Raw genomic sequence first — 25,714 nt, 5'->3', positions numbered from 1 at the left:
ACTCCATATGGAATTATTTTTCTGGACAGCGCAAATGTAAGCACAATATTTTCTCTCCTTGTAGCTCTTAGTTGTTCTCAACAAGCTCGTAAGTTAGGTACGTGGCTCTTTCGCTGCTAAATGCTCCACTATGTTCACCAGCTAGGTGCTAACTTTGCCTGTCTGCTTTTTGGTACTAGCAAATGGCAGACAGTGGGTTTATCAGAGCGTTTTCAGTGAAAACAGCTGCCTGGAAATGAGGTTGATGAACATTAAATTCATAGGCCAAGAAACCAGAACAAAGAGCTGAAAGATGCTAAAATGCTCCGTATAGTAGAGGGAAACTGCGAACTCAGGTGATCTCCGTAGGCTTGTCACTACAAGCAACACCTTTCATATTACACATAATAATTTCCATCGTTAATATAAAACATTTAATCAATGCAGCTTTAAAGAATAAATCCAGTTTTATTACAACTTGGGTCTTAGTTTTGTCCAAGATTTCTATCAGTTACATTAACAAGCCAACATTTGAGAAAGATTATCTGAACCACTTCATCTGCGGGTGAAACTAAAAGTGAACACACCCAAGACGTCCGTAACACTTCATCGTTACACAGGAAACCCGTGGGCATATACAACTCAAGCTGACGGTTAGGTCAAAGTTGAACCAGGAAGCTAGTCTGTATACTGTGATGGTTGTTTACAACTGACAGTTTGGGTTGGAATTTTTTTGCCTTTGTCTGCTCTTTTAAATTCATTTGGTTTGACTACCCTGGGACTGAAAATTTGTCTGATCATTGACTGCTCATTTTTACGGCCTCCTTGTCTTTCTTTTTAGGGATGTTGTAGCGTTCACAGATCTCAGCGAATAACTTGGAGGTACAAAGTTAACATAGAATGGTGGCTAAAACTAAAAAAATATGACCTAACTTGTAATAAACCAGATTTATCCTTATTTTGTGGTAACTTGAGTTATCTGATAAACCACCACACCAGACTGACAAAAGCATACATTCTCTCTCTCTCATACTCTTAACATTCCAGATGCAAATGCTGGGAGCTGCAGCTTTAGAGAGTGTTGATTTCGAGCAGCAGCTGAACTCCCACCGACACTGGTGCCTACCCATCCTCCCACCGTGCAGAGAAACATGAAGAGTGGAGGAAGAAAGGCTAAAATATACAGAGTGAGAGGAGGGAAAGGAGGGGTGTGGGTGAGGCTGGTGATAAAGCAATACAAGGAAAGGATTTAGGGAGAGTAAGAGATACCGTAGAGAGTAGTGGAGGGAGAATCAGAGGGACAGAGGGAGATAAATGGAGAGAAGGCTACAGCTCCCCTAACAGATGGAAGAAAGAGAGAAAGATGAGAAGAGAAACATCTGCTTTTCTTCCTTCAGGTATAACAGTTAAAAGTGAGGGTGTCAAATGAAACCTATTAAATCAATCTGTCTCTCTTTCATTCTGATTCAAATACAACCTCTGGACTTCCTTTCTGTTCTATATCTATCATCCCTCAACCGCTCTCTTTCAGGGAGAGGGAGGTGTGACTGACCTCTATCTACACTTCAGGCTCTCTTGAATGAAATTGCAACAAATTATGCCCTTTTTGCTGCAGTATCACACATAGATATAAATACACACACACACACATATACACACACAAACACACACACACAAACACACACTCAAAGCTTTCAGGAAATCAAAAGTGTGAACACTTGAGTATGAAGCCTGAACAGAACATGCGCACACCTGAGAGTGTGAGACCTTTGTGACTGTATGCAAACACACAAACACACACACAGACACACACACACACACACACACACACACACACACACACACACAGACACACACAGACACACACACAAACACTCTTAATCCACAGAGATCTGTGATGCATTTGGCAGGTTGTGTGTTTAGCTGTCAGCAGCACTATTAAACGGTGTCTGACATCCATCACACCTCACTGACATGACAGCAGCAAAAGACCTTCACCCACCACTACAAAAAAAAAAAAAAAAAAAAAAACCACACACACATGCCTGATTTCATTGCTCCAGGCTATAGCAACCCAAACAGCAGCCCAGTCCACATAGAGGATGATGAAACTATGATGAAAAAGTGATTTTTAAATAATCCACCAAAAGCAGCATCTTGTGCTTTTATCTGGCCGCTGTAGTTGGCCAAAAACCAAAAAGTTAGGGCATGACATTCGTAAAAAAAAGCAAGGAAAAGGAAAACTCTGGCCGAAGGTGAATTCACATGAATTTTATAAGCAGAGCAGGTACAGCTGCTGTGATGGCTTAGTTTGGATTTTTATTTGTGTTATGTGTCCGTCAAGAGACTTAAAATTGGAGAGACTGCAGTGTAGCCTACAGCCACAGCCTCAAGCCCGTAAACTGTATGTACAGAAAAAAGTGGAATTTGTGTTGACTCGGGAGCAAGAAGAGGCAGTCTGGGTAAAGATGGCTGACAGAGAATCAGAGAGAGAAGGTGAACGTTAAATAAAGACGGCAGAATATTGAGACTGATCAATAAAGCAACAGAGGGAGAGAATAGAAAGGAAGAGAGACAGAAAGAGTGAGGGAGAGAGAATCAAAGAAATAAGTAGCAGTCAGTTCTTGTCTATCTTGCTTCAATTTGTTTGCCCCTGTCAGCTCTCACACAGGTACAGGCCGACGGCAGGGCCAGTGGAAAGAGGTGTGAACGAGATCAAGGAACTTAAACAGTCACAACAGTCAAATCACTCACAGAGAGGAGAAAGAAGAAGAGACAGCTGCATGATACAGAGAAAATATATGATCATTACTGGATATGAATTGAAAAACTTGTTAGAAATAAAAGATTTAAAGGTGAAAACTTTAATGTTTTGAAATTACTGTGGCATTACTGAGTGTGGTGAAACTCTAAAAACAGCACCACTGCTATGGTTAGACAGGCTTCCCATGCACACGTATGCATATACCACCATCACACACACTTGCATCACACAGCCTTGCTCTAATATCAATATGTAAAAAGTTATGAATAGCAGCTTTAAGTGTACAATGTGCCTCTGCCTTAACTTGCTGCAGGTATAGACAATATTTACACAAAGAAATCTAAATAATTTCCCACTTACTTTCATCTTTAAAACCAGACACATTTAACAGCTCTAACACTTTTACTGTGATGACAGATTCAGGGATGAGGTGCAGAAAATTGCTAAAAGCTAGTCATCAAGGGCTAACTTGTTGATTGATAAAAGGCAGAGGAACAGATTAGAAAATAGCAAAGCTCCCACTGGTGAAATAACAGTAAAGAGCAGTTATATATGAGAGACCCAGATGAATTATTTATGGACCACTGGATTTGATATTTCTATACATCTGTATGGTCCAGAAGAAATGCCTAAGATGCTTTCATTCCCTCTGGAATAGACATCTTGCTGCCAGAATATCAGTTAAGAAATAAAATTTGCTCTGCACATTCATCCTAAAGCACTCCTGCTTCTTAATTTATTAAAGAGTTGTTATGCTGCCTAATGATTATCAGTGTAGTGTTTAGTTCAGTTTAGTGCAGTAGCATTTGTAGCAAGATATTTACAAGAAGAGTACGTTTTTCTGTTTTCCTATAGCTCTCTATGATTTGTAGGTTTTATTTTTTCATGACATATCACACACTATATTTATATTTTAGCGTTCATTAACGTTTTTTGTACTTCCATTTTATCCTGGTTGGCTTTGAAGTGCAGAAGAACTTCAATTTTCATGCCATCTTGAATGAATAAATTGGACCTTGAACCTTGAAGTGGGGTTTTTCAAGCCTGAGGACAAAGCATGGTCTGTGTAGCTCGGCGTTTGAAGGATGGTTCTCATTTGTACAATCAGCGTGTGTTAGTGTGTTAATGTGCTAGTATCATACCATTCTACTCAGTCATGTCATACCGGACAGCTGGTGCTTATCACCTCATTAAAAAATATTTCCCCACCGTGTTTCGATGAAAAGCATATAGTCATGCACACATACGGTATCTCAGCATTAACAGCCTGGGGGGGTCCAACATCTCTGGATCTGCACTGAGCCAAGAACAACCATACGGAGGCTTTCTTCTTAGTTAAACCCACTGGATTGTTACACCACAGTAGCCTGGAAACAAGTTACGCTTTTTATTACATGCAGATGCAGCCTGTTTTGAACACGGATTCGTTGTTAAGGCAACATGCCGCCGCAACATCACCATCACTACTCTCAATTGTAGGCTGTGAGCCGTGACACAAAAGCCCACAGACGATGAGTGAACTTCCAGCAACTCGAAAATACACCCAAACACCTCCTCCGAGCTAAAGTTAAAACTACTGTTCAGCATTCTTCAATACAGATTGAGATCGATCCATGTTTCTAGGCACTAAATGGGAGCATATAAACACCTAGATGTACTTTAGGGGTAATTCTATCATGCATGCGTGGCAATAAGAGGGCAGTAATGCTCTCTGGTGCTCTAGGGTTTAAAGCAATGGTACTAAGGGTAGTGAGGAAATGAAAAGAATGCGCACTTTAATGCTTCAATTCAGTGAAAACACAGCCTGGCCTCTTGCTATAAACACACACATACCTTGGTATCTATTTGACATCTTACTGCGCCCACAATATGTATTTGTACATGTGTGTCTGTGTGTTACAGAGCACTTTTGTGTGTGTGCATTCATGCCAACAGTATCTAAACAAACCTTAACAAGAGGCTGTGTTAACATCGTCCCTGTGGGCAGGAAAGCTTCTGCCTCATCTGATTAGCAACCCTCTGCTCAAGCACCACATACATATACAGAGAGAAGGGAAGGATGGGGTGAAGGGTTAGACTGAGAGTGGGGAAGAGCTGGGTCAATCAGGAAAGGTCGATGGTCATATGAGGGTGAAGGAATGAGGGGGAGAAGGGAGTTAAGGGAAAAGAACGTGAAAAGGAGGTAACTTTGGAACATAACTTTGGAAGATGGAGGAAGAAAGTAAAATCTGAAAAAGAGAGAATGAGTTGGGTAAAGATGCAAAAAGAGGAGAGCCAGGGCAAGAATAGTAACCCCGAATATAAATATAAATGTCAGCAGTGGGCCATGGGGTTAATATTGACTTCAACCTCTGCAGCCATTTTCATCCCATTACCATGGTGATCATAAGTCTTCCATTAGAGATTAGCCAGAGCATACGTGTCCCTTTGAAGTACGATATCATTGAATCACATACAAAGGACCCCATGCTATTAAATGGTAAGCCTCCCAGAATATGCAGTAACTACAGTGCAAAGAAAAAGAAAAAGAGACAAAGACAAAGAAAAGGGGGTAGAGGTAAAGATGGCAATGTTCATGACAGGACTGAAGCTAATTGTAGAGGTGAAGACAAATATAGCAATGATATTCCATGTGTCCTCAAAGTTGACTGTTCTGCCACCAACCACAGAGTCTCATTTAGCCTTGTTTGGGTAGAATTGGGTAGAATGAAACAAGCATCACAAACAATTAAGAAGGAGAAAATCCCACTGGCCTAGTATCCAAAATGCTGTGCAGTCATTACTCTATATGTTAACTTCACATCCTGGCCTAGTAGCCTTCATTCAGTTCTCCTCCTGAGGAGTAAAACAAAGAGCTCAGTGACAAGCAGAGACAGAGAGACTGTATAAGAGAAGAGAGGGCACTGAAGCATTAGTGAGTGATTCGAGTCAGTGGGAAGTGTATGAAAAGCACGAGAGTGAATGAAAAGACCACAGTGTGAGTTGTCTGCGCTGAGCTGAAGGGGCCGCTGGGTGCAGGTTGGGATGTTCGATGTGAGCTCAGATTATCTGCATGTGGTCGAATCACAGAAAGAAGGACTGACTGAAACGTGCACAGTCACACAAGCAGGAAATGTATGAATACGGTGCGCTTGCTAAAGAGCACACACACACACACACAGACAGACGGCGATAGCCTCAGAGCACAGCCAGTGGAATTGAAGACACAGCACAGGAAGTGGCAGCATGGAGTAACTCTGACGCGCACACACACACACACACACACACACACACACACACACACACACTTACTTGTACACACATAGTGGGTCCACTCAAGGACGCGCAGATGGCAGGTGCTGCACAAATACAAGCCACTGGAGCATACCTCATTATAAGAGCTAAACCAGCCAGGCTGCCAGTCACTGCCTGACAATAGGAACCAATCTATAACTTTGAATATGTCCACTTCCCTTAACATGGGAAAAAGAGCAGCTAAACTAACAACTTAAAAGGGAACAAGCTTTAAAAATAAACCTTATCACAATGGAAATTATCTGTAAAAGCCCATTTAAATCCTATGTTATCAGCACAGAAATATTACAATAGATAAAAGACAAAATACTGCCACCCAAACCTAATACACTGTAGACAGTGTTTTCTGATCAATACACTGCTGAAGAGAGGTGAAGGACTAGAGAAGAGGAAGAGCAACTGAGGTAGAAGTGAAATTAATAAACATGAAACCCATCCAAGTCCATGGTACGCACCATGGCACTATTAAAATGCACATAATGTCAAAGAGGTACGTCTATTTTCCGCAAAACCCCTAATTGTGCCATTAAATGCTAAGAGAGGTAATAGAAGACAAGATAAAATGTAATGTATATGTAATCAAGTCCTGTTTAATTGGCTGTACAGCAGTGTGAAGCGACCAAGTCATTAAAGGAAGTTAACAGGACAGCAACATCCCCCCAACACAAAGCCTAGTGCAAAATATAGCCATCTGTTGCTTATACCAAGAGACTTCTGTGAGCATCGTTGTGGTTCTTGTATACGTTACAAATTATGTCACGTTTGACACTTCTTAAGAGGAAAATATGAGAGATGACAGGGAAGTCATGATTGCTTCTAACCAGTATAATCAGGGGTCATGAACACTCAAGTCCCTCAATAACATTTACTCTTGTGTTTATGTTGTGTGTATGTATATACAGTTGAGAAGTATTGCTTTTCATCTCCATAGTTTGGTTTCCAGTGCAATCTACAGAGCTGTTACCAATACAGTTTAGCATCCTGAGGGCCGTCAAACAAAGAAGCATTCAATAGTGGCGTACCACTGTGTATCAGGCAATTTTCTAAGCAACAGCAAAACTTTGTAAGCTCTGCCACAAGTTCTTCCAAGCTCAGCAGAGTAGAAAGAGCAGAGGAGCCCATTTAATGTGGAGAGAATATAATGAAGCTGAACTAACAATGACACGATAGCTGCAGCGGTAAGGGGCAACTGAACCAAGAAATATGACAAGTACGGGGTCTGTCATTTGGTCCAAGCCTCGGAATCAAAAATAAAATGTTTTTCATGTGATATGCATTGAACCTGAGCATGAGCAAGATATGGAGAATGAATGTGTGTGTGTGTGTGTGTGTGTGTGTGTGTGTGTGTGTGTGTGTGTGTGTGTGTGTGTGTCTATACTGGCACTGAATCTCATTTTTTCCTATAAAAAGAGACTCTCACACTGAAAACTGAGGGTTGGACATCATGGCTTGTTGGCATGCCAGTCCTCCTGACATCTGCTATAAATTACACAAATCAATAATGGATGTCAATACACACTCGCACACACACAAACACATACATATGCGCACACACACACACACACACACACACACACACACACACACACACACACACACACACACACACACACACAAATATGGTCATGTAATGGGCCAGATCGGTAAAGAAAGCTTTGACATAGGTGCTTCACAAAACACTGACTTACTTGAAACTACAGCAACAACTCTCTCTCTCACATCAGGGAACTCATTTGTGTTACAATGCCTAATGGGTTTCTGAAGGAAATGGATTTCCTTCCTTTTACTTGTGTAGTCACTCCGCACGGTGCTTGCTGTCACGACATGTAGGCCTCACAAATAAAATCTGCTGCTTCCAACTGATTCTAGATCAGCGAACTTTATGATAAACTACACTGGTCTGCTCCGTGCTCCACTATGTGTCTGAATGTATGGCCTGTGTACGTGTGTGTGCACGTGGTAAAACATTCCAGCAGAGCTAAGGGGTTCAGCTGTCCTGAGGGCTATTTTCCTGTGCACTGCATGCCATTGGTGGATCAAGGAGGATTATTCCTGGGGTCGGAGAACTTTAGGCTCGGAGAGATGGAGAAAAAAAAAAGAAAAAGAGTGAACCACAATGGTTTTGGAATTGTTTCTTTCAGGAATCAATCTCGGGCAAAAGGGAGAGCGGAGCTGTGTTTGTCAAAGCAAACCACGTAGGAAATCACACAGCCAAGAGCTACATTGAGTGAGAGTCACAGAGGGAGAGAGAGAGCAGCCACTCCAGCCATCAAGCACCATAAAAATAATTAACCAATACTCAACTGTCACACCAGAAAATCCCTTGTGCCTGCTTTGAATTTTGCTTTAGCTTGAAGAGTTGCTTCACACTTTGCCTTAATCTTGTCCATTACTGCAACTACATCAGTGTGAACAAAAAGGCTGCTCTCCAATTTGTTTTATAATGGCTATCGTGCTGTCAGGGACCCCGAATAGATGGGAATCCCAATTCCCCTACACATTCTCCAGATTAAATTGGGAGAAGCTGTGGCCATGTACTTTAGCTGTACGCCGAATAATTCAGGCTAAGCTAATTCCGATGCAGCAGCAACACAGAGGAGGGCTGAAATCCAGACACAGAGAGTGTCAAACTGATGGTCATGCTCAACTAATTTGCTTGTGCTCGGGTCCACACAGACAAAATCAATAGAGTGGAGTAAGAAAGTTGGAGGGGGTTGAGGGGGAAAAAAAAAAAAAAAAAAATGTCCCACTTTCCCGATTTAGGTCAACAGCAGTCATGTACACCCTCTAAAGCTGTCTGTAATTAAATAAAACTAGTTAAAAAGTCTGCAGGAGCTCTGAACTTGAAGGGGGGGAAGAGAGACTAGAGAAGGGGGAGGGACGACGATAGAGTGATTAATTTCATCTTTGTTTTTCTCCTCCCATAGTTGCAAGTGAACACCATTATACAAAGTAGAAAGGTAGCCTCATTTGCGTGCCGGTTCAACGCCTGGTGCTCCCTGGGGAAAAGAAAGTATTTTCTAATGAGCTACAGAGAGAGTTCCTGAAACACAAATGGGCAGATACAGACACACTGGGACGTAGCTCTGCCAGCCTTGGCAGCTCAACTCAGAGGAGGTACTCTACATGGACCGTCAGCTGACAGCCCATCAACCATCACAATCTGTGTCTGATTCTTACCGCCTTGCTATATGTCCTACTACATCTCACCCATATCCATCTCTCTTTTCCTTTTCATATGTCTCTCCCTTCATATTCTCCTAACTTCCTTTGGTGTGGTACTCAGTAAAGCCTGGCTCAGGGACAGTAAGTGCATAAACATTATTAGTGATGCACAGGTGTATCACTATCTGTCATTATCAGCTTTAATGGTCCACTTATCTGGAGCTTTGGCCCTCTGTACTATAACTAGAGATTTTTAGATGTTTGATGAATCATTTCAGCCCTACATACATTTGTAATATTACAACATACAGTATGATGCAATATTCCAAATGTGTATGTAGGTCTGAAACAATTCATCAGCAACTCAATCAAAAGAAAAAAAAAACTTTTTACATTAAGTATGAATCATTTAAGCCCTTAATTTCTAGCAAAAAAAGATCAAACATCCCCCCGATCCAAGTTTCCAATTGTGAGGATTTGCTGCTTCTCTCTGTTTTATGTAATTATCTTCAGATTTTGGACCGTTGGTTAGACAAAAGAAGCCAGCTGAATACATCATCTTTGGGTTTTAGACACTGTATTCATTTTTCACAATTTTTTTGACATTTTAGAGACCAAACAATCAATTGATTAATCAAGAAAATAATCAGAAGATTAGTCGATAATGACAACAATCATTAGTCATAGCCCTAAATGTATGCAAAATTACATAAAAATACTGTAAGTAATGCAACAGGATGCGTGACACTTGATTTATTACTTCAGATAAAACTCCTCACGAGTAAAAGAAAAAAATCTCAATACCTCATTTTGTTAGTTTTTAATAAGGAATTTGTTTGAAATCAACACTGCATGGGGAAGGGAATGGATTCCCCTCAAAAAGTCAAAGCACTTTCTGACTTTTATTAAAGTCCAAAAGTTCCAAAGCCTTTATTATCGTGGCTACATGATTAAAAACAAGACCAGCGCATATGGACCGCACACTGTTCTTCCACAGGGTCAAAAACAATTCCCTTTCTTGTGGTTAATATTTGTCTACACAGGCCTTTGGAGTACCTGCTTTGTGTTATGCCGCTGTCAGATCCAAGTAGTACTTCCTCCCTTATTTTTTATTGGTTGGAATCAATTACGACAACTGAATTTTGTAATACAATAACATAATACGATTATATCATCAAGATACCATTCCTCTAAAAGTCGAAATGCAGTAATACTGAACGGTGAGCTCAGCTATACCTCCAAACTAAGCATATAATACTCACCAGCCTCTGACAGTACTACCTGTCGGACATCACTTATTCCCACCATGTACCACCCCCAAAAAGCTTCATTAATCACCTGATTATATTGAGGTTCAATTTATAAATGATTAGGGATAAGGGTAGAGATGAGCAAAGAAGGAAGGATTTATAGACAGCTTGACAGGATGTGCCCACAGTGAGGCTCAAAAAAAGGGCGGAAAAATGTTTCTTTTCAGCTAAACTCAGTTTAGGTTATGTTACGAATGGTAACTGGAAGCCTAGAATTACACCAACAATTTTAACTCATTTAAATTTATGCATATTTGAGGCCTAGAATGGTATTGCTTTTGTCTGCAATCACAATTGCAGTATACAGTATATAATATTTATTGGCTACATCTGCAAATCAACAAAATAAAACTAACATCTTTTGTTAAAAAAAACAAAACACTTAACTGGCTTGCTTGGAAAAGTTTAATTTAGAAATATGTGCTCACTTTCTAAAGTATTTAGGCAAAATCATAAAATAATATAAGAGACAAGCATCAAACTGATATATTCCTAGAATATGTATGAAAGTATGCTTGCATGTTTGTGTATACTCTTATCCATTCCCACAGCTATATGCCAAACAAGCACAGTCGCAGCCAGTCACTGCCATCCAGTCTGTATTCCTAGGTGGTGGTGATGGTAAGGTTACTGGTGCACTAGGATAGCCTCTGCAAAGAGGATTATGGCTGATGTCCAGATGAGGGTCTGATTTTACGGGTGACGCATCACCACTGATGATGCCTGGAAACATTCCCCCAACAAATCAATGCCCTGGTTCTCAGTCCATTCAATCTCTACCATTACCACACTAACCTTTGAACTCAATACAAGCTTGAGGAGATGCAGCTGCTGAACGTTACTAAATGTCAAACTGAGCGCATCCTTGTACCTGTAGATACTGCAATGCAGTAAGTACTGGATCTGAACTGAATTTTGAATGAACTTTGAGTCATAATATGTGTAGTCCAGGTTACTGTCCACTGATCAAAAGCCTCTTCAATAGGAAACAGCTACACTTTTGTTTGTAATTAAAAGCCGTAAGTCCTTCCTTTTGTGCTTCAGCTAACCACAGACAACAGCAGCATCAGCAGCCATGCAAAAACATGTCATAAACGTGTGCAGTGCAGCATGCTCCATTTGTGCATCAGTATTTTTAGCATCCACATACTCATTATGTCAGCACGGCACAGCAGACGGGCCGAGCTCGCTCTGAGTGAAGTGAAAGAGAGACAGGAAAGAAGACAATGCATGGTTCTGCCTCAGCTCGGACAGCTGCTCAGGCATGCAAGCTACTGGCATGTATCCTGGCTGTGAAGAATGTCTTTTGCTCTTCACTACTCCAATAAAGTTTATTTTTGAGGATGATGAAAAAAGAACATGCCTTGTTTCACTGCTGTAGCTGCGTACCAGCAAGCTCTCCAGGTGCTGCATAAACTAAGTCAAGAGGATGGGATTCATATTTCAAAGACAAGAGATACAAATCACTGATGTTAAGCTATCCTTCTCACTACTCTTTCAAGTTAAAACAAATGAAACAACATGAAAGCATCTTTCTTCAAAAAGCTCAAAGTGCTCAAAGACTGCAAGCTGACACTGGTCTTTTTGATGACCATCACAGTCAAAAAGGAAACAGTGATAGGTCAATAGGCTGTAGATAAATAGGTAGGAGTATACATGATTCAAAAAAGAGATTTCCATTATTGATCCAATAACAGCAAAGATTTCTCAATGGGAAAATGCTTCTTGTTGGGCTGTGATGCTACTTTTAAAAATCAGATGCCCTTGGGAATGAAACAAACCATTACAATCTCAATGCGTTCATTTGACCAAAAAAAAAAAACATTTGTAAACAAAATGACCTCTTGCAATAAATACCAGTAAATGCGGGCATTTTCTAACTGGCACCTAAGCTTCTGTACTATTTCCATGCCAGTGTCTGTATATTTTATCTGAGGCCAGCTCTCAACCCAAATTGCTTGTTAGCAAGAATAGCCAGGGGCCTCACAAGGTATGAGAACCATCCACTGAGAGGGAAGCCACTATAGGATCATAGTTTGTGCTCATGTTGTGTGCATAGCTAGCATACAGACAAACAATATTCTCTCCTGTCATCTCTTCTGCTGCACTGAAACAACTGCCCGAGGTGTCCGTTTGCCATCATCGCCCAGACTAAGTGCCTTTACTCCCTAGACAAAGGCTCCTGCAGTGGAGGTTTTCCTTCGCATTTCCCCTCTCACCACCACACAAAAGGGAGCCATTTAAACCACTTATAGTGGTGCCATTTTCCGCTTTTAGTTCTTCAGACTCTCTCCCCTGAGGGTATGACTGGTGGAAGCAGGAAAATAAAGACACCAGGTGGATGCTTGGTGTGAGGTTAGACTTTTGGCAAAAAGGGCCACTAAAGCCAATCCCACTTGGTAGCGCCTGGTGGGCAGAAAAGAAACTGATAATAGTGTTTGGAATGACACCTGGTCTAGTGCTGTGTTGCTTCATGTTATTTTACAAAGCTCGTGTAACATCAGTACAGCATCTACATTCTCATAAAAGGAAAAGTTTGTCATTATGAAACATATGCTTGTTCACTTTCCCGCCAAGAGTTAGATGAGAAGATTGATACCACAAGCTAAAGCCGGCAAACAAATATCACAGCCTATCATAAAGACTTAAAGCAGAGGGAAACAGCTAGCCTGGCTCAGTTCACGTTTTATAAGGTTTAAACAACAAAGAGGTGGATTGAGTTACCTATGACTGAGCCAGTTTTCATCTTTTTTCCAATCTTTATGCTAAGATAAGCTAACCATCTGCTTGCTCCTGCTATTTATTTAGTGTATAAACATGAGATTGGTAATGATCTTCTCATCTAACTGCCAGCAATAAACCGAATAAACATAATCCCACAATGTCAAACTTCTCCTTTAACAACATGTTTTTTTAAAACATTTTAAATGACAGGACAAGAAAAACCCAGCCTCACCAGAAGGAATCCTCTATGCAACTTCTAGAAAAGGAGCAGAAACAAATCAACCCTACTATACACTGTGATGCCAACCTTTCGTGCTGCTGGAAGAATGCTGAAAAGGCCCCATTCAATCAACGATGAGAGGCAGGAAGCAGGCAGACACTTGGTCTTCTCCCCTCAGACAAACAACACTTCAAATGATCTGGCGGCTCAGATGTTTTGGAGGCTAATTCATTCAAGACAAGTATATAACTAAGAAATCTGTTTGTGTCTGCTTGGTTAGAAAACTTTCCTCTTAACTGGATAAACATTCCAAATAGGAACAGTCTCCACAGAGAGATTGGGTTGAAAAGAGGAGACGTAAGAAGTTTACTGGGGCGCAGTTGGAGGTTTAGTCAACCTGATGAAATAAACTAACTCTGTGAGGCAACAACACTTTACAACACCCACACAATTAATTACGGAATTCATAAGAATCAATCAGCAGGGGAGAAACAGTCAGTTTCGAAGTAATCATATTTTGGAGCTTGGAGATTGGAGTTAATCTCATTTCAAAGTTGTAACTCCTCTGTTCTTTTGCCCCATAAATCTAAATGAAGAAAAACCATTGCGAGGAAATGCAGAATACTATACATTCTATACCTTCTGCTACTATAAAATAAAGCAATTTCAATCAATTGAGCAGTTTTGCATGCCACAAATCAATTGCAACTGGCCTGAACACTTCAAATTGACCGAAAAAAGGAGCTGTGACGAAAGTGAGCAAGTGAGCAGTGGTGGGCTGCAATGAAAAGCCCTTTTGAAAGTCAACCTCACATTAAAATGGCTTTTCTGTGTACAGGCAGAGAGAGGAAGTGAGGGGAGCGGACAGAGGAGAGGTAAGGAGAACGGGCGGTGAGCCAGCACCTCGCATGCAGCAGGTTCATATGCAGAGGAGAGCCAGGCCATCATTTTGATGGCACAGCAAGAGCAGGAAACAGAATGCTTGCACACACACGCGCGCAAACCTTAAAGGGGACAAAGAGCAAATGTAGAATCTGTATATACACTGATTCAACTGCAGCAGAGGTGTACACACACAGACACACATAATGAGCAGGTAATCAAACAGCTAACAGCAGCCAAGGTTGGAGAGACTGCTGTGCAGAACTCAGCCAGCCAGCAGCTGATCCTCCCAGTGTGATCTTTACAGACACCGAGAGAGTGATGGAGATGGGAAAACAGTTCAGTCTCACACAAGAAAGAGAGGCATCTAAACCGATCAATGTCACTGCCAAAGCTCTTGAGCCCACAGTCAAAATACATCGATGAGATGACATACCTGTGGAGTATGTGTGCAATCTCTCTTTTTGCCAGAGTTTTCATGGTCATTTCTGAACTGATCTAATCAACAGAACAGCATAAATGACAAGGATGCAAAGTCATTCTTATGTTGTTTCTGCACTGTAGCCAGCAAACCGTTTCTAAGGACATAAAGAGAACAGACTCGATGGGACAGAAACCAAACCAAGTGAATATACCATCTGTCTACTTAGTACATTCACTCTTAAGTAATAGACGTATGAAAGACAGATCCTGAAAAAAATGTAAAACAGTTTAATATCTCTGCATTCTCAACTGACCATTCGCTAAGCACCTTAGCTACTGTTGCTATGCCAGTCAAGCTTTCCATTCCTGCATGGCACATTCGCAGTTTACAAAGATAACGGTGGCAGGTTTACCACTTTTAATTGTTTTTGAAACACTGGGTCTACCATTTCACAGAGACGTAGAATAAAGTAGGTCTCATTTCTTGACAACAGGCTTCGATTTTGCTAACTGAAATTATGTATGTTATCGGATGTAGCTAGCTAGCTAATTAATGCTAACTCCGTGAGGTGGCTGAAAACTCTGTCCCCGACTGACAAATTCTAAAAAGTCATCATCTTCACCAGGTGATACATGCAGAACACATGCAGCTTCATGTATTGTCTGTATTTCATTCTAACATCAGCCATTTTGTATGCTTAGCTTATGATATTAAGACATACTTGGAAAAGCAACCAAGGTTAGATTTATGTTTTATTGTTTGTAATTTCACTTTTACGAGCGAAAGGATTTTTATGAGAAGGACAACCTGATGAGTTTGATGAAGGTAACCCCATTTCTGGTAACAGCTAACTAGCTTCCCAAAATACAACAAAGAAAAGGACAGAGCTCCTAATGTAGCTAGTGTAACTCTTACATAGTAGCATACAGGACTGGTTCTCAAACAAAATCAATTTCTTACACTTTTGCTCTTGTGTGTTTGGTATTGGACAGGCAACAAAAAAGACACTAAAAGTCCCTATTTGATATCTTCAAAGTAGTGAGCAACCAGGGTCTAAAATCTTTTTATTTTGTCAACAACGACATCTCCTTGATCTGAAAGAACAGGACTTAGTGATTTTACATTTTACACTACCAACAAGTATAAAACAATAGTTTTCAATGCTTTCATACCTCATTTTAGAATGATATGCTTCCATTAAAAGGAAACATGGTTAGTACAATGTGATGAAGAACAATGTAAGTAGCACAACAAAAAACAGAGGACAAAAAATCTACTGTAGCTACAGCTCTACTCCAAAGCCCCTATAGTGCTTTATCATCTTCAGAATTGCAGTCCACTGGGGCTGCTGCAAGCACAAAGCCAGAAATACAACATAGAAACATGCACACAAGCAAACAAAAACATGTAAGCAACATTAGATGCACATAGAAAAGCACAGCCACAAATATGCATGTATCCTTGATTACATGGACTTTAACACACAAGAGGCAAACACACATAGTATCTGGGGATATCTGGGATAGGTGAGTATGGATTCAGAGGTGGGGAGAAGAAAAAAGAGAAAGAGACATGTGTGGAAAGAGATAAAGCTCAAACAGACTGCAGTATAGATAGAGGGAAGTGGGCTACGGAACGAAAGGCATGGGGGGAAAAAAAGCCAGACAAAAAAGGAGTGAGTGAATGACAGATGAGAAAAAAGCGGTAGAAAGTGAGATAAAGGTCATCACAGTGTGACTTGCTGTCTCTGGAAACAGTTCACTCTGCAGGAATGAGCGGGAGATTGGAGGGGGAGAGAGAAAAAGACACAAATGGGGGAACAGGAAGTGAGAGGAAACCAACTCAGTTCAACAGAAATACAAAAGCATTTCCATTTAATTAAGGCACTACAAAACAAAATTAAAAGGAGAGATGGAACAGATGAGGCCAGAGAGGTGTGGACAGCAGTGTGAGTGAACTCCCGGTCAAGGTCGAGCAATGGCGTCAACCATCTTTCTGTCTGAAAACCTTTCACCCTCTTCCTCGGTCTGTGTCTGTCTCGCTGATATTAATCCTGACCATCTCCCCGCTGACAAACTCCTGACAGTGTCCTCAGTGACCAGAACGGGACAGAAATGCTTTTAAGAGGAAGTTGGCAGGGCCATACTTTTCTAGGCATTTTTTTTTTTTAAGTATCTTGGTACTTAGGTGAATTTAGGTCATGTCCACAAATGCATCTTTAGTCTTCTGTTGTGGCTGTCCATCCACACCATCCACACTAAGCTAGTGATTTATCCTGCAAAAATCATTTGTAGGATAAATCATTTAGATCATTTAGAGGACAGTTATAGAGTTTTAAAGGGCGTTTTAGCGTTGTCGTGTGAATGGAACATAAGATCTTTATTGCTCATGTATAATTGTATTACTTTTCTCTTTTACCAAAACAAAACGAACTTTCTAACACAGCCACATCATATGTTGTATAACATAAGCCACTTTGCTAAACCAAAATAGTGTGAAACTGGCAAAATTATAGCATAAATGATGAAATAGGATCAGTACTTTTGATACCGTAAACCACGTATGCATTTCAGTTGGCACTCTCAAGTAGAGACCAAACTATAAACTGGCCAGGCTGGTACATCATTAGTTTATCTCAGATGTAACAAAAATTTTCAGTACAGAAATGTCTAAGATATGTTTAAGGTAGTTTAGAGACAATGACAAAATTACATAGTTTGTCCAACAGAGAGCACTGACAAGTTTGGTTTATTAACTGTAAAATGTCCTGCTCAGTACATTCATGGTAGGCACAAGCCTTTGACAAACAAATTTTGAGCTACACTCAAAATTCTATTGAGGTTTGATATCCAGCCCTATTTACATACATGGGAAAACTTACATTTACATACAGTAAACGTATTAATGGCAACACGAATATCTGTGATCAGCTACTGTATGCTGATACACATAATTGGCATAAGAGTGCACAGAGTACAGTTAACTATGTCAGTGATCATGTCAAAAATTATCCAACCACTGGCGGTAAGAAATCAGTTTGTTGTTTGCCAATCATCAGAAAACTAAAAGACGAGAAAAAAAAGGATAGACTTGATTTTTTCAATTCTGAGTTTACAGTATCCAAATGGTTCCCGTTAGTGTGGACTTGTGATGACTAGTGTCATCGTAACACCACAAACCATTCCACAGAGAAATAGATTACACTGCAGAGCAAAACAAAGAACTGGACTAAAGCAATCTCCTCTGGTTACACATCCCCCACTCTGACTGTGTGAGTGAGAGTGTTAGAAGCCAATACTATATTCAAGAATTAACAGGGTAATTTAAGACAGATACAGCCATGGCCATTAGCTCTTCACTTTCTTAAATTATGCATATGTCCTTTAAACAAGGCTTGACACTTTATTAGCCATCAATAATCCACTCATAATATAAGATTTAACCTGAGCAGACCATAACTATTCCTTTTTATTAGCATGTTAATAATGAATTAAGCACAATTTAGTAACTTGAGGGTGAGCAGAAGTAGCTATTACTAAAGTGAGGTTTATGGGAAAATGGAAGCCTTGAGGTCAATACGATGCACTGGGTCACCCAGACAAACGCTCGCACAAATCAATGTACACTTCCTTTATGGTCAATACATGTGAGCCTGGATTACAGCCACAGGACACAGGTCACTGATGCCGGACCAGCGCAGGCGATCGTTTTTCTACCATAAATGAGCACAAGAAACAAGTGTCCTATGATGCATAAGCAGCTCTTCTCACCCGCCAATCAAACTGATTGTCACCGGCAGACACCCTTCATTTATGAAAATCGAATGTTTGTCACCCCCCCCCCGCCCACACAAATGACAAAAACACACATACACACTCCACACTCGCCTCCACTACAGGAGAGCTACTGATCAGTTAAGCTGCTGAATTCCTAATAGGACATATCCCATTAACCTCTCTCGTGCGAGGATCACAGATTGATATCGAGTTGAATTTCTTTCAGTTTTTCAAAAACAAAGAAAATCTCATCACCAAAAACCAAATGATAATTTTGTTTGCCAGGTTATTTTTCTGAGTAGACCTATGACATGACATTTGAAGACATCTAATGACGACACGTTGGACCTGAAGATGGATTAATCGAGCAATAAAACTTCCAGATTAATCAATAATAAAAATAATTGTAAGTTTAAGCCCTAAAACCAATAGTGCACAAAAGAGCCTATAAGAAGGATATTAAGAAATCACCAGACAGACAAGCATATGAAACCAATAACTCCTGTCAACCATACAGGAAATAATGGCTATTACTAAAAGCCATATGCGCTCTGATAAACTAAAAATCACTTGGCCATCTCAGAGTATAAGCATCATCTCCCTACAGCAAGCATTTCAGACTGGAGTGGAAATGCAGGAAATCTCCCTGCAGCTGCCTGTATCAACATTATACATGGATGTGGATAGACAATTACAGTATGTGCGTGTTTGTGTCTCCAACTCAAGTGGGATTCACAGGGGTACCCCCGGTGTGTGTAGTGAAGAAAAGCTCAAGAGAAGCGAAAAGAAAAGAGATAAAATATTTTCATCTCAACACAACATAACTGAGGTCACACAACCGTCTCCTTTTCCTGTGTCTAATGCTCCTGAGTCTAAACAAACAGACAATGTTTGTGCGGTTTTGGTGTTTTCTTTCATAATTGACAGCTCCATAATAAATAGAGCATGGTTTAATCGAATAACACAAGCAAACTAGCAGTGGCATTTCTCCAACTCTTTCGTCCTGTCTCGGGCCATGTTTGTGCTACAATGGCTATTATTGTCAGGGTGTATCAGTGATGAATAAAACGCTCACTGAGCCCGTCATATGTCACATGTGCATGTAGATTTATTTAACCCTTACATGATGCGCACACTAGGGAACAGCTTGTGTATAGTAGTGGGCTGGGTCATTAACTCTGCTGCTTTCTTCTTTTTTTTTTCTGCATCTGTTCAATTCGCAAGGGAGCCTCCTACAGTCTCCTTCCATGCTGAATGATTGCACTGGAGTAGTACATGTTCAAATTTGTGTGCGCACACAGAGTAGAAGGGGTGCTATCTCTGCAGATGGAGACGATGTGGCGGGCGAGGAAGAAATTACAAGCTGGTAGGTTTCACCTCACCACGCCCCCAGCCCCCACCCTTTCCCATACATCACCCTGGGGCTTGCTGCATTAGGGAATCATGGATATAATGGTGGAATGGGCCTCAGGGCCTTCCTCCAAAACAACCTGCTAATCCCCTATGGATTGTGGTGTAAGGGAGGGGCTTGAATTTGGGGGTAACTGGGCAGGGTGGACACCCTGGCAATGAGTCCAACCCTGACACACGCCAGCACCCCCTTTCCCCTTCTTCCACCCCCCATCAACCACAGCGACATCCCCATAAGGGAGGAACCAGCAATGTCAGTCACGGGAGAGCAGCAAAGCCCAAGGCTCAACATTGGCCCTCCATCGCAGCCAGACCTTAAGCAGGAACATTCAATCAGGCCACAGCTCCATTCTGTCTTCTATCTGATGGAGCTAGTTGCTTTTTCCACAGCACTCAAAGAATGGAATAGGGTTACCTACTAAATCAAACTTCTCGAATCAACCTTTGGTGGAGAATTCATCTTGCACACACCAGCTCGTTAAAATGGTTTAATTATGTGTCTAAATTATGATGAGCAATGACATGCTTGATTGGCTGTATCAAAGGGCCTTAATGAGGAGAAAGGAATCACTCTGTCTGTCTACAGCATTAACTTGACGTTTACTCTCTTCAAACATGACACTGCAGCCTAAAGTCTTTCTGTAGTCAGTGACTGAGTCAAAGGGTGATTTTCTTCAGTGACATTTATGATGGATTACCCATCTTCTGCTTATAGAAGGACATTCCTGTGTCCAACCATCATCCGAGATTCCATTATCCCAGTTCTTCATTGTATTCATTAATGCCTCTTCTTATTCTTTTTAACTTAATCTCATTGTTTTAACTGGCAACCTAACCCATCTTTGCGTTGAGAAACATCACTTTCATAAAACAGATTCTCCCTCTTGGCTCAATCTAATGTCTCGATATCCCAAGCCCTGCAAGTCCTTTCAGGAATCAGATACTAACATAATCTCGTCAATCTTCCAACCTTCTTGTTTCAGCTTAAAAATCAGTAATCACTCCACTGGTGGGATAACGGGAGCCTTAACATCAACTCACCGAGAGACCATTCGTATTTCATCAATGGCAGTGGCCCCCGTCCTCCCTGCGCCTCACTTCAATAGTAAGGCAAATCAACATCAAACACTGCAACCTTCCAATTACACACTGACATTCAGATCTAATCTCGATTTGGCCCAAGATCAAATGTTCCTGCAAGAATCCAAGGAATTCCAAGCCCCTTTAGTTAACCTGCCTTCCCGTCAAAAGGGGATAAAATGTTCACTGAAAGCACCTGGAGGAGATCACAAAATCTATCTAAATTTAAATCTATATCTAAATTTAAAATGGCTAAGATAGGGACTTACTTGTACTAATATTTAGATATCATTGCAATTCTACAGCAACGATAACCATAGAGGAGCCAACTGGTCTGCATAGAAAAGTAAAAACAGAAGTCGATCCAAGAAGGTTAATTCAACGGAGGTGTGATTTAACAAAATACCATTTCAGGTAGTGTTTTACTATAAGTTGTGGAGACCTGTGGACAGGTAACAACTGTTCCTCCTGGCATGAATAATTTAGGATGATATTACATCTGGTGTTTATCACAAGAATAAACATTTGGTTACCATTTTCCCCTGCAAAATAAGGGAACAACAATGTCTTAATTGATCCACTTAATTAATGACATGCACCCCAGACACTGATAGAGAATGTACAGAACAAACAAAACCACAGATCAGAAGCCCATCAACTTGTCATAACCTCAAACTCCACTGTTATATATACAGGTTAGTTTTTTATAAGTAAAAACTAACCTGTTCCACCACATAGCTTCTAACCTTATCTTGTGTGTGTGTGTGTGTGTGTGTGTGTGTGTGTGTGTGTGTGTGTGTGTGTGTGTGTGTGTGTGTGTGTGTGTGTGTGTGTGTGTGTGTGCAGATCACATAGCCTGAATTTCACAACAGGAAAACACCCTAGTTCCTTCCTCAAAAAGGACCAGGCCACAAGGAAATGCATGGCTGCCAAAACATGTCTTAAAAAATAAATCATAGCCAATTAAAAGAGTCTTATTGCTGTTATTGGGGGGGGGGGGATAAAGAGCCTTAATCCAATTAACAGGGCCCCTTCTAGCAGTTTGGGGACAATGGTGGGTATTTAGCTTTCAAAATAAATTTCCTCCTTTTATTCAGCATAGTGAACTTTGTCAGGAGGGAATGGGTTTAAGTAGCTAAACGAAATAAATCTATCCCTCCCTATGAAAATGTGGAAGCTATGGGCTCGATGGGACTCACCCTGAACAAGATAAAGTATAATATAATATAATTGCCCAGTAACTGATGGCAGGTCAGCCCTGACATAGACAGGGAAGGGAAACAAGTCTATACCAGGGGAATATACAGCAGAATAGTCAAGTGACCAGACGGGGAGAGGCCAAAGGCTAGTTTTTTGATTCACTGTGCTTCACTGATTTCAGGTCACGGTGGTAAGGTGGCACCTAGTGCATATTTGGACAAGAGGCAACATTTACAAGAGCCTGGGAGCCTTACTATGCAACTAAATAAAATACATACAGAAAAACAAGCCCAATAAGGGGTGGGTTGGGTTATAATTGAGATGATTTAGCACTTATCAAATCACAGTTTTATTAGTTTAAATAGATTTTCACAGTCCCCTTTTTCCTGGCATCTTTGCAAAAATTACAAAATGATTACTGGCTCGTTTTCACTTAGGCTGTGGGATCATGTAGAGACCAGAGCATCACACACAGAGACCAATATCTCTAGGGAATATTATTATGTTATTATGGGACATTTCAGCCACCTCTCAGCGGCCGCATCTAAATTAGCCTCTTTTTCACGCATAAAGACAGGCAAAGAAGAAATTCCTACCACACGAACAGGACAAAGTCTGCGTTGTTGTCGCTTGTTTGTCTCACTTCACTGTTTGATCCAGAGCCACCGACAGCCTTGAACAATGCACTGTAGGATACACACAATTGCAGGACCTCTCACGGTCCAGAGGAGTATCAATTTTCTATACACAACAGAATTGATGAATATCTCTTCTTTGTTTTGTTTTTCTTCAGATTTGCCTTTCTTTCGAAGAATTAGGAGGGGTTGAGGAAAATACACAGACATTCAGCGACTGACTGTGGTAAGCAGCTGATCCCCCCCCCCACCACCACCACCACCAATTGAAACAGACACAGTGTAACAAGAGCAAATACACAGCACTTCTGAGTCAAAATAGCCCACTAGTTCAAACCCTGACATTGCAAAGGGGAAATAGGGCAAAGCACGAATGGGGGGGGGATCAAAATGTGGCTTCTCATTTGGCAAACCATGAACCATGGGGGGTCAGAGCGACAACCTTATGCTTTGCAATGTGGCAGTCAGATGAAATCCAGGCTCTCATCACGGGCTGTTTGAAAGAAAATCCGATGCTGCCTTCCATATAAACAATCACTCACTAAAACAGTTCGCTCCGGTGGAAATCATCATCCGTCGCGCCAGTTCACCTCTACAAGCCCATCCACACATTAACCCATGCCCTACAACTGAATGCGAGTGGACGCAGGGGACCGCAGTTTTAAAAACATAAAAAGCAATAAACTTACCGACGCCGTATTTTTCATGTTCAGTAGGTATCCACATGTTTACGGTCGGCACATTTAAGTGAGTGGTCGGAATGGCAGCGAAACGCAGGGTTTTGGTGCTGGGTAACGCATTCTATTAGTGTGCTTTCCTCTGGTCTGTAGTAGGAGTCATTGTTTAGGTTACAGAGGGAGAAAGCGCTGCTGCCGCTGCTGCTGCTGCTACTCGTAGTGTTACGGAGACGTGCTGCCTTCACGCGCTGTCAAGAAATGTGAGAACTGCTAGGTCAGTTCTCATAGGGCCCTGAATAATTAGATGTCTTTTTGTGATTTCCGAATTGCATGACATTAGGGAGCGGAGACTATGAAAACTAAACTACCATCTGATGTTTAAACTTATGTATTTAAGTGCTTCTTTTTATTTTTGCTGTTCATTTAAACTTTCCTTCGCAGCTGTTTCAATATAAAATCATTTAAAAGGTCCTTTGTGAAAGTGTTTGATTATTGGAACTATTCATTAGCTGATTTATAGACTATATTAGCATTCTGTAAGTGTACCTCTGAGAGTCTGCTTCAGTGCTACTCGTTTGCCATTCCCACTTCAAAAACATATTTAACTACTCTTTGTACAGGTCAAGAAATATCAGGTTCCAAGCATAATGTTACATTGTTAGGTCCTGTATGTTACTGATATGAGGCTGTTTTAAAATAAAAACATTTGCCGTAACATTGTGAAACAACACATACCAAATACAGAGGAGGTTAAGGCTAAAGCGCTAGTAGCATAAAAGGCTAGCAGCACTAACCCTAGCCAATTTTTTATAGAAAAGGATGAGCTAGTAAGTTTTAGGCCTAAATAAAAGCAAATTTTCTTTCTCAACATGTTTCAGCTATAGAAAATCTGCTAATACTGACCTTTTAAACCTTCTAGCTTGTCTGAGCATTTTTACTGATAAGTGTCCCATCCTTCTGATGAATTTCTGGAAGACTATTCCATACACTAACTGTTTCGCTTTGAATGTAACTGAGATAGACATGTAGCCTAACTTATTAACAAAATACATTTGTTGTGAACATCTCCAAAGGTGTCTACAATTCCACCATACAAATGGTCTTGAACAGTTATATAACCAAATAAATTATAAAATGTTGAAAACATGCAATAGGCCACTTCTTTTTGCCACCGCACTTAAAATTCAAGGACTGTTTCATTGCTCCAAATATATAGCATTTGTTAAGAAGTCCAGTTTACTTAGCTCGATTTTTTTTTATTACAGCTACATGACCATCCAAGTGGCAGCTGAGATTTATAGATGGAACTTAGAAATTCCCGAGGAGTACTTGAATGCGGCGGCATCGCCAACGCAGCGAGAAACTAAAGCGACGCATTCTGGGACTTGTAGGAGCATCCAGTGACGTCAATGAAGGCCCCGTTATCCGTAGCATCTTAACATTTGAAGAGGGTGTCCTTCTGTTTTTGGCCTTTCTAGTTTTTTTTATTCGTATAAGACTTTGAAAAGGGATATTTATTCCATTTCCACGACACTGATGACCTGTGGGCCATAAACTATTAGTTAATTTTTAAAAGAAAAAAAAGAACCTGATGAACGGTTTAAAGGGAAGCTCGTCTATCTAGCCACAAAACCTCTCATAAAAGAGACTTGTAAGTAAAGATTAAAGGCTATTCAGCCATTGATATGCACATTATAGACCCCTAATATCAGGGTATTGGTGTAGAACATGTCCTTGTAACAGTGGAGATTCCTCTCTTGGGCACACAGGCCTTCCACTGGGACTACTAGTGCATGAAAAATACATGAGACTGTGAGAGGAAGAAGCAGAAAACTGGAGGGAGTTCCGCAGCCAAAATGCAAGAGGTCAACACACAGCTCTCCATGTGTGTATGTGCATGAGAGAGTGAGTCTGTACATGACTCACCGTTGTATGTGGGTTGAGTGCATGTACAGCCAATGTTACACATTTTTTATGAGCAGTCTGTCCTCACCATCTCATACTTCCAAATCACTCATACATTTTTTTCCCCTTTTCTTTCATTCCGTACCAACCCTCCCATGTCTGGGTGTAGCTGGTGTGTTGTGTTTATAGTACAAAGGATTTTAGTACAAACCCATTCTAATGCATGTCCATTTCCCATGCAACAAATGGTGCATTAAAATGCTTTGAAG

General features: G+C 40.8%; 1 protein-coding gene across 1 annotated transcript in view; it reads right to left on the bottom strand.

Annotated features, from left to right (window-relative positions):
- The window catches only part of dock4b (dedicator of cytokinesis 4b), a 110,626-nt gene extending 86,876 nt beyond the window's left edge, over positions 1–23,750 (bottom strand). Inside the window, exon 1 of the mRNA XM_040152902.1 lies at positions 23,553–23,750. Coding sequence (XP_040008836.1) covers positions 23,553–23,589 — 37 coding nt within the window. The 5' untranslated portion in view covers positions 23,590–23,750. The remainder of the gene's footprint in view (positions 1–23,552) is intronic.
- Positions 23,751–25,714: the final 1,964 nt, after the last annotated feature.

The sequence above is a fragment of the Xiphias gladius genome, chromosome 2, assembly GCF_016859285.1.
Source record: "Xiphias gladius isolate SHS-SW01 ecotype Sanya breed wild chromosome 2, ASM1685928v1, whole genome shotgun sequence".
NCBI classification, from domain to species: Eukaryota; Metazoa; Chordata; class Actinopteri; order Istiophoriformes; family Xiphiidae; genus Xiphias; species Xiphias gladius.
This window is presented reverse-complemented; position numbering and strand designations above follow the sequence as displayed.